An 11,075-nucleotide genomic window follows, 5' to 3' on the forward strand; every position below is an offset into this window, starting at 1 on the left:
ATTTGTGTCCAGACTATAGGAAGAACTTTCAAGATTCAACAACATAAAATAGACCCAGTGTTAAAAGTAACAGTGGACACTGTACCAGTGATGAAATACAGATGGCAAACAAACACATAAAAGCATGTCAACAACACTACTCACCAGGAAACTTCAAATCAAAACCTACTAGGGTGTCCAAAATTGGAAAGACCGGCAATAGCACGTGTAATGAAGATGTAGAGGAAGTGGGACTCCAGCACTGCCAACCAGAACATAAAATAGTGAAATAGTTTGGGAGGTTCTTACAAAGTTAGATATACACCTTCCATATGATTTGGCCATTTCATTCCTAGGTATTTACACAAGAGAAATGAAGACATATAACCATATGAAGACTTGTACACAAGTGTTCATAACAGCTTTATTTGTAATAGCTCCAAGATGAAAATAATCCAGTGGCCACCAACAGGCGAGTGCATAGACAAACCGTGATGCTGGTGCAGCCATACAATGCAGTCCTTCTTGTCATTAAAAGGGATAATTGATACATGGTACAATACAGATGGATCTCAAATTATTATACTGAGTGAAATAAGCCAGACCTAAAAGGAGTCTCTACTATTGGACTCCATTTTTATAAAATTATGAAAAGCAGACTCATCTATAGTGATAGAAAGCAGATCCATGGACTCTTGGGGCTGATGTGAGTGTCGCAGAGGGACAGGAGAAAGCCACAAGGAGCCATGAGGAGATCTGGGACTGATAGGCACATTCACCATCTGGACTACAGTTCACGGGATTATATTTATGTCAAGACTTGTCAAATGGCACACCTTAACTTTGTGCAATTCATTCAATGTTAGTTATGTCTCAACACAGCCATTTCAAAAAGAGATACTGGATCTCAACCATGGCCTGAAATTATAAATTTATACAATTTATAGAGAAAATTGTCACAATCTTGAGGTAAGCACAGATTTCTTAAGGCACAAAAAGCTCTTTCAAAAGTAATTTTCTAATTTTGTAAAAATTACAAAGGAGAAAATATAAAAGATAAATTGGATTCCATCACACTACCTGATTTCAAACTTACTACAAGGCTATTTAGAGTAAATATTGTGGTAATGGCATAGGATGGACACACCAATGGAATAGAATTAAGAGTCCATAGAAACTCATAAATATTTGATCAATTGATGCCTGACAAGGGTGTTAAGACAATTTAATAGAGGAAATAACAGTATCTTCAACAAATGGTGCTGGGACAACTGTATATTCACATGCAAAATAACTAAATTATAAGCCCTACCTCACACCATATACAAATATTAACGCAAAATGGATCAATGACCTAAAAATAAGTGCTAAAATCATAAAACTTTTAGAAGAAAACAGATAAATCTTCATACCTTGGATTTGATGATGGATTCTTAGATATGACCCCAAAGGCATGTAAAAATACAGAATAATTTAATTGAATATCATCAAAATTAAAAAATCTCTAATGAAGACCTAATACTCATCCTCCTTAAAGTTTTCCAAAAAGTAGAAGAGGAGGGAATACTCCCAAACTCATTATACAAGGTCAACATCACTCTAATACCAAAACCAGGCAGACACCACAAAGAAGAAAATTACAGACCAATATCCCTGATGAACATAGATGCAAGAATACTCAACAAAATATTAGCAAACTGAATACAAAAATACATCAAAAAGATCATCCATCATGATCAAGTGAGATTCATCCCAGGGATGCAAGGATGGTACAACATTGGAAAATCCATCAACATCATCCACTACATCAACCAAAAGAAGGACAAAATCCACATGATCATCTCCATAGATGCTGAAAAAGCATTCAACAAAATTCAACATTCATTCATGATAAAAACTCTAAACAAAATAGGTATAGAGGGCAAGTACCTCAACATAATAAAGGCCATGTATGACAAACCCACAGCCAACATTCTACTTAACAGCGAGTAGCTGAAAGCTTTTCCTTTAAGATCAAGAACAAGACAAGGATGCCCACTCTCCCCACTTCTATTCAACTTAGTTCTGGAGGTCCTCACCACGGCAATCAGACAACACAAAGAAATACAAGGCATCCAGATTGGCAAGGAAGAAGTCAAACTGTCCCTGTCTGCAGATGACATGTTACTGTACATAAATTACCCTAAAGAGTCCACTCCAAAACTACTAGATTTATATCTGAATTCAGCAAAGTTGCAGGGTACAAAATTAATACACAGAAATCTGTTGCTTTCCTATACACTAACAATGAACTAGCAGAAAGAGAAATCAGGAAAACAATTCCATCCACAATTGCATCAAAAAGAATAAAATACCTAGGAATAAACCTAACCAAGGAAGTGAAAGGCCTATATCACGAAAACTACAAGACATTCCTAAGAGAAATTAAAGAGGACACTAACAAATGGAAATTCATCCCATGCTCTTGGATAGGAAGAATTAATATTGTCAAAATTTCCATCCTGCCTAAAGCAATCTACAGATTCAATAAAATCCCTATCAAAATACCTACAACATTCTTCAATGAACTAGAGTAAATAGTTCTAAAATTCATATGGAACCATGAAAGACCCCAAATAGCCAAATCAATCCTGAGAAGGAAGAATAAAGCAGGGGGAATTACACTACCTGACTTCAAGCTCTACTACAAAGCCACAGTAATCAAGACAATTTGGTACTGGCACAAGAACAGAGCCACAGACCAGTGGAACAGAATAGAGAGCCCAGATATAAACACAAGCATATATGGTCAATTAATATATAATAAAGGAGCCATGGATATGCAGTGGGGAAATGACAGCCTCTTCAACAGCTGGTGTTGGCAAAACTGGACAGCTACATGTAAGAGAATGAAACTGGATCATTGTCTAACCCCATACACAAAAGTAAACTCAAAATGGATCAAAGACCTGAATGTAAGTCATGAAACCATAAAACTCTTAGAAAAAACATAGGCAAAAATCTCTTGGACATAAACATGAGCAACTTCTTCATGAATACATCTCCCCGGGCAAGGGAAACAAAAGCAAAAATGAACAAGTGGGACTATGTCAAGCTGAAAACCTTCTGTACAGCAAAGGACACCATCGGTAGAACAAAAAGACATCCTACAGTATGGGAGAATATATTCATAAATGACAGATCCAATAAGGGACTGACGTCCAAATTATATAAAGAGCTCATGCACCTCAACAAACAAAAAGCAAGTAAGCCAATTAAAAAATGGGCAGAGAAGCTGAACAGATATTTCTCCAAAGAAGAAATTTAGATGGCCAACAGACACGTGAAGAGATGCTTCACACCACTAATCATCAGAGAAATGCAAATTAAAACCACAATGAGATATCACCTCACACCAGTTAGGATGGCCAACATCCAAAAGACAAACAACAACAAATGTTGGTGAGGATGTGCAGAAAGGGGAACCCTCCTACACTGCTGGTGGGAATGTAAACTAGTTCAAGCATTGTTGAAAGCAGTATGGAGGTTCCTCAAAAAACTAAAAATAGAAATGCCATTTGACCCTTAAATTCCACTCCTAGGAATTTACCCTAAGAATGCAGAAGCTCATTTTGAAAAAGACATATGCACCCCTATGTTTATCGCAGCACTATTTACAATAGCCAAGAAATGGAAGCAACCTAAGCGTCCATCAGTAAATAAATGGATAAAGAAGATGTGGTACATATACACAATGGAATATTATTCAGCCATAAGAAGAAAACAAATCCTACCATTTGTTAACAACATGGATGGAGCTAGAAGGTATTATGCTCAGTGAAATAAGCCAGGTGTAGAAAGACAAGTACCAAATGATTTCATTCATCTGTGGAGTATAAGAACAAAGCAAAAACTGAAGGAACAACACAGCGGCAGAATCACAGAACCCAAGAATGGACTAACAGTTACCAAAGGGAAAGGGACTGGGGAGGATGGGTGGGAAGGGAGGGATAAGGGGGAAAAAGGGACATTACAGTTAGCACACATAATGTAGCAGTTGGGGGAGACACGGGAAAGGCAGTATATACAGAGAGGACAAGTAATGATTCTATAGCTTCTTACTATGCTGATGGACAGTGACTGTAATGGGATATGTGGGGGGACTTGATAATAGGGGGAGTCTAGTAACCATAATGTTGTTCAAGTAATTTTACACTAATGATACCAAAATTAAAAAAATAAAAACTAAATAAAAATTAAAAATTTTAAATTAAAATATTTTTTAAAAATTAAAAATTCTCATGCATCAAAGAATAGTACCAAGGGAGTGAAAAGCCAATTTAGAGGGTGAGTGAAAGTGTCTACAAATCAAATATCTGATAAGGGCCAGAACATATAAAGAGCTCTGACAACTTACCAAGAAAAATACAAACAACCCAACTTAAAAATTGGCAAAGCTTTGAATAGATATTTCTCAAACAAGGTATGCAAATGACCAACAAGTGCATAAAAAGATGTTCAACATCATTAACTGAGGGAAATGCAAATCAAATCCACACTGAATTAACACTTCACACTCAGTAGGATGGCTATAATAATTTTAAAAACAAAGGAAAATGACAAGTCCTATTTAATATGTGAGTAAATTGAGGTCTTCATATATTGCTGGTAAGAATACAAATTTGTTCAGCAACTGGAAAATAGTTTAGCAGCCCCTCAAAAAGTTCAACATTGAATTATCATAATATCCAACAATCCCACACCCAGTATAATTTGCAACAGGTGCTCAAACAAGCACATGTACATTCATACTCACAGCAGCAATATTTACAATAACTAAAAGGTGGAACCAGTGCAAATATCAAGCAATGGATGAATGAATAAACATTTGTGGTATATATAAAAATAGTACTCAGCCATAAAAAGGGATTAAGTATTGATACATGCTGCAGCATGGATGAACTTCAAACATCATGCTAAATATAAAATCCACAGAGACAAAATACATATTGTTGTGTGACAGGGGCTAGAGGGAGGGGAGAATTGAGGAGAAATTGCTTAATGATTAAGGAAGGAAGTGTTTTGGAATCAGAATTCATAATACTGTGATGTATTAAATGTAACTAATTATCAAAAGTGGCTAACTTTATGTTATGTGAATTTCACCTCAGCACATAAAAAAATTCTACGTAATCATGCAGGCAATACCTTCCAATTGATTCTTATATGCTTTTGAAATATATGTCTGCATGTATACATACACACACACACACACACACACACACACACACATATATATATATATATAAAACTATGGTGCTATTTAAAAAACTCAGGTTGTATCTTGACTTATGAAAACTAGAATAAAAGATCTTTGATGGCCAGAAAAAAGGTTAATTGGATTCCATGAAATACAAAAAATTCTGCTCTTCAAAAAAGCTTTTAAGAAAATGAAACTCAAAACATGCTCTTGGAGAAGCAGAAAGTGTGCCTGTAAGTGTACAATGTCTTCCCACAACCATGTTTGACAAAGAGTTTCTTTCTACATTTTAATAAAAGGCAAATGGCCTCCTTGGAAAAAATATCAGTTGAACAGACACTTCATAGGAGAAAATACATGCACAATCAGTGAGCACAGGGAAAGTATGCATCATCAGATCCTCATCAGAGAAAAGCAGTGGATAGGGCAATTGGTTTGGAAACAGCAGATCACCATCTTAGGAGACAGCTATGCTCTTTCTAAGAATTACCCAAGCTAAATGAAAACATCTATGAACACCAATAAAATAGTGCCAAAAACATTCACAGCGAATTCACTTCTGCAAGATTTGAAACTGGAAGACATCCAAATGTTGGCTGACAGGTAAATGAATCTTTGGAAAACTATTAAAAATTATTTTATATGTTTCTACAGTGAAAATGTTTGTCTTTCACTGAATGAAAGTACAATGAAATACTACTGGCAAGATAAGAGAACACATTATGAATATGTACAGAAGCAGGGATAAATCTCACAGATATTTTATACAGAAAGAAAGCTGGACACTAAAGAGCATAACAACATGATTCTATTTACATGGTCCCAGAAGAGACAAAACCAATAGAGGAATTTAGAAATCAATGCAGTGTGCAGGCCAGGAAGTGAGGACTGGGGAGACTGAGTGCCAAGACACAGGAACGCGGTGGTGGTCACACTGTGGACATGACTGTCACCGTTATGACCAGGGAGTTTAAATGTCAAGTATATCTCATAAAGTTGATATAAAAATCCTCATCACAAGGAAAGAACACTGGATAGAATGCACATTTTTTCAAAATGCATTCACACTGATGGCAATTATGGAATCTGGGGTACAATCCAGCAAGGATAAAAGCTAGGAATTTATCTACAGAGTATCTAGACTGTACAATGGAAGTGCTGGAGCAACACTTTCAAGACAATTCAAGCAATTTACTGAATCGCTTAAGCTTAGGAAAAGTGAAAAGGCACATAAAAGGGTACTGAAATACCTGAAGGATAGATCCATATTACGGTAAGATTGACATGACGTGTTATTAGCAGCATGTAAAATTAGGCCAAAGGAGGCTCAGTAGAATTGGTTTGAGCCTAGTGAACCCGCCACATGGGACATTGGGCCTTGTGGTGGTGATGCACAGAAGTAGTGTGGGGAGGGCTGGACCAAGGGGCTTCAGGGAGGGGCTGTGCTTGCCCCCACAGCGGGAGCTCTGGCTGCCCAGCTCTCTCCTGGAGGCCTAATTGGTAGAGATATGTGGTCATAAACCCTGCAGCCACATTTAATTGGCCCTGAGGGCTTTCTCTTCAGGTTGGCCTCCCCAGGGTCTCCAGGACAACACCTGCCCCTGGCCTTGGAAAAACAGAGGGGAACTCGAAGGCAGCTGAACTTCAGCCCAAAGAGCCAGCCAGGAGCGCAGTGGAGACCTGCTTCATGCAGGACAGAGGGTGTCAGCGGTCACCGAAGGGCCTACTGTGGCTGGAGTCGCCTCCTAGAAGAGCCCAGAGGCCGCTGTAAGCAGACAAAGGTGAGTGAAGCGTGGCTGAGCAGCCCTCTGGATGGGCAGGAGAGCAAGATTCACTTGACACTGCACATGGAATGCCTTCATGGTCCCGAGAACCCGGGTGGAGTCACGGCAACACACTCTAAGTGAATTAGCATGTCTTCAAGTTTCATTGAAGGTGTTGATCAAAGAAAAGGATATGGTAGAAAAGTTTTGGTTTTATGCTCTATTACATAAACAGCATAAATCACACTTTTTTCATGACCAGTGAGTTTCTTCAAACCTGTTCCTTTCACCCTTTGTGCAAACCCTGGATTTCTCACTCACCTGCCCAGCCAGTGACTCTGCTTCTGAAAGGACACAAATGGTCTGTGAACAACTAAGGTCAAGTCTGTGACCAGGCAACACTCGGGGTCCTCTCACTCAGCCAGGCCCCTAGGCAGAGCCCTGAGGCCCTGTACCACAGGCCAGCCTCTGAGGCAGGAGTGACTTTCCTTCTTCCAGTGAAAGGGCAATATTTACCTGGTTGCATCAGTGCTGGCCGTGCCCTCAGTGCTGGCATGACTGGAGGCCACCCAGAGAAAGTACTGCTGCCACTTGACCTTGGCATCAGTTGGGAGAAGTCCAGAGAAAAAGTACAGAGTGGCCAGAACATGTGGCACCTGGGCTGTGGCTGTAGGGTGGTGGCTCCTAGAATATGTTCATTGTGACCAAAGCTCCCAGGTGGGGCTTGTGGGGGGCCAGAGGCATCTCAGCCTGTGACCTGACATGCAGCCCATGTTCTGGCTATGTCTCAGCCCTCACAGGTGTGCAAGCCAGCCCTGCCGAGATTGTTTTTCTACTTGCTGCTGTGGGGCTCCCAGCCCATGTGAAGACACTGCAAAAGTCCTCTTGTGCCTGGGACAGCCTCAAGAGCTTGACCTGTGAGCCTTCTCTCCATGGGCATTTCAGAGCCTAAGCTCTGTTCTCAAAGACCAGCCTGGACGAGATGACAGGGCCCTCCGTGCCATCCAGCCAACCCTACTCCTAGCCGTGGGGGCGGGAAAGGGGGCACACTATCTCTCCCTCTGGACATCAGTTCCCATATCTGAAATAGAGGGATAAAAACACCTGCCTCTCCAGCCAGCAGGGAAGAAAGGCCTCCGAAAGTCTTTTCTCAGGCCAGTTGGCAGGAATCTGATCAAGTATTGATTGATTGCTCTTTGGAAAGGGCCATTCTAATCCTCCAGCTGCATATGTAAAGTGTCACACAGAGAATATGTGAATTTTGAGAGGTGGGTCACCCGGGGAGTGGCTGCCTCAGGAGGCCGGTGTCCATTGGGTGATGTCCCCAGTCCGCCCCTTCTGTCTGAGGTGTAGCTTCTGCGGGAAGCCTGGCAAATCTGAGGCCCGCTCCTCATGCTTCAGGGCTCGGTCTGCGCACAGCCAGCAGCATCAGCTATTAGGGCTTCGCCAGGCAATCAGTGAGAGGTTACTATGTTTCCTCTGTAATTAGTAAAGAACTTGAGGGGATACTTCTGACCACCTGAAAGTCTTGTGTCTGATCAAGGTCTTACTCATCCCCAAACCCAGCAATGCTGGCTGTGAGTGATTTCCTCTTTCCTACTGGATCCATTAAGTCGCACTGACTTCAGGAACAAGCTTTCCTCCAACGGCTGAAGCTGGAGGGTCTTCTCAGTCCTTTTGTTCTCAGCTATTGCTTTCAGCTTGTTTCCTGGATTCCAGTACAGCACACACACACACACACACACACACACACACACACACACACACACACACACACACACACACACACACACACACCACTTATGATAGAGCTAAGTGCGCACAGATCAGAAATGATGGCCGAAGACCAGCAGTGAGGAATCACACACATTGTAAGGGAGGGGAGGAAAGGTCCCATCCCAAAAGTGCTCAGAAGGAGCAGTGACTGAAACCCTGACACCATCTCACTGTCCACCAGAGACACGGAGCCAAAGGAGGGAGCTCTTGAGGTTGAAGAGGGTCACAGCCCTGTTGCCACAGCAACTGGAGCACAGGGCATGGATTGGAGATGAGGGGAGAGAAAGAGCAGCTCCCAGGCAGGGATGCTCCATGTGGCCCACCTGTGGGGAAGGTCAGGATGAGGTCGGTGCCCCACAGAACACAGATCTAGAGGAGAAGTTTTCTCAAGGTGAAAAATGAAAGGAAAAGTAATTGAAGGCTGTGTGTCTTTCAGAGGAGTGTTGGCTGGAGGTCAAGGAACATGGGCTCCCGTAAAGAATTCAAGGCCACCCCTTCCCTCTCTGGGGGTAGGCCAAGTCAGGAGGTGGTCACCCGTGAGAACCAGTCTGATGTGAGTTTTGTGGGATCTCTCCTCAGGGAACTGAACACACATGAGGCAGGGCCTGGGGGCTGCTCCTGGGCCAGCATCAAGGCCCAACTGGACGCTGGTGACAGAGTTTGTGCTGCAGGGCTTCTCCGAGCACCCTGGGCTGTGGCTGCCCCTTCTCGCCTGCCTCCTCTGCCTTTACACCATGGCACTTGTGGGCAACACCATGATCATCTCCGTGGTCAGCTGCAGCACTAGCCTCCACAGCCCCATGTACTTTTTCCTGTGCAACCTGGCCACCATGGACATTGTCTGCACCTCATGTGTGCTGCCCAAGGCACTAGTGGGCCTGGTGTCTGAGGAGAACACCATCTCCTTCCTGGGATGCATGGCCCAGCTCTTCTTCCTTGTCTGGTCTGCATCTTCCGAGCTGTTGCTGCTCACAGTCATGGCCTATGACCGCTGTGTGGCCATCTGCCACCCACTGCACTACAGCTCCAGGATGAGCCCATGGCTGTGCAGGGCACTGGCCATGGCCGTGTGGGTCGTCTGTGCTGTCAACGCTTTGGTGAACACTGGGCTGATGATGCGGCTGCCCTTCTGTGGTCCGAACATCATCACACACTTCTTCTGTGAGATCCCCCCGCTCCTGCTGCTCTCCTGCAGCTCCACGCGTGTGAACAGCATCATGACTGTCTTGGCCGATGTCTTCTATGGGGTCATTAACTTCCTGCTCACCCTGCTGTCATACGGCTTCATCATCGCCAGCATCCTGCGTATCCGCTCGGCAGAGGGCAAGCGGAGGGCCTTCTCCACCTGCTCCTCCCACCTCGTGGTGGTCTCTGTGTACTATTCAGCTGTGTTCTGTGCCTACATCAGCCCTGCCTCCAGCTACAGCCCTGAGAGAAGTAAGGTGTCCGGCATGCTGTACACAGCACTCAGCCCCACCCTGAACCCCCTCATTTACTCTCTGAGGAACACGGAGGTCAAGCATGCCCTGGGAAGACTTGTCCCCCTCTTCAGGGTTAGGGTGATGCACAGGCCCTTCGTCCAGCCTGGGAGCCCTGCACCTACCTCCCTGAGACCAGGCATGTAGAAGTAGGACCTGGCTATCACCCTCTCTGTGCAATTTCTCTTGGGTGTGGGTGTGGCTTTGCCCAAGCTGTGCATCCCTAGGTGCCCAATAAAGGCCTTGGTCCTGGCAGGTGCTCCTCATGCCTCCCAGTGAATTGTCATCACCCCGGGTGACTCTCATAGACCTTACCTTAAGATTTCCCCAGGCCTTTCTCCACCCAGCTCTTCCTCAGCTGTTAGGGAGCTCCCATGCACCCCTGGCTCCAGCTGACAGGGCCACCAGTGTGTGCGTACCTCACCAACCCCACAACACTCACCTGGGGTGATTTGTGCCCACAGCCCCTCCCTCAGACCTAGAACCACCTGTCATTCAAGCAGCTCACATCCACTTTCCTCACAGGCCTCCTTCATATTCCAGCCAAAATAACTCCTCCTCTGCCTCCTGCAGCTGGTTACCCAGGCCTCACATGGCCTCTCCTCCATCCACCTGGGCCTCATTCAGATTCGAAGTATCAATCCACATGAGAACTTGTCTCTGCCCCACATCACTTCCTGCTCCTGCCATCCTTGTCCCACACTGGTGCTCCACAGAGTGTAATGGGCCCTAGTTACTGTTTGTCTCTCCTCCTAGAGATGTTGGGAGGGGCATGGGAGCCATCACCACTGTCTGCGGTCTTATACCCCATGAGCGGGCCAAACTCGCAGGTCTATCTGC

At 43.8% G+C, this 11,075-nt stretch overlaps 1 protein-coding gene across 1 annotated transcript; it reads left to right on the forward strand.

Annotated features, from left to right (window-relative positions):
- The first annotated feature begins 7,716 nt into the window (after positions 1-7,716).
- On the forward strand, positions 7,717-11,075 carry LOC118934298 (olfactory receptor 13A1-like). The gene is made up of 2 exons (XM_057506555.1): positions 7,717-7,898; positions 9,337-11,075. Exon 2 carries the CDS (start codon positions 9,351-9,353, stop codon positions 10,380-10,382), a length of 1,032 nt encoding a protein of 343 aa, XP_057362538.1. The 5' UTR covers positions 7,717-7,898; positions 9,337-9,350; the 3' UTR covers positions 10,383-11,075.

The sequence above is a fragment of the Manis pentadactyla genome, chromosome 8 (genome assembly GCF_030020395.1).
Source record: "Manis pentadactyla isolate mManPen7 chromosome 8, mManPen7.hap1, whole genome shotgun sequence".
Classification (NCBI taxonomy): Eukaryota; Metazoa; Chordata; class Mammalia; order Pholidota; family Manidae; genus Manis; species Manis pentadactyla.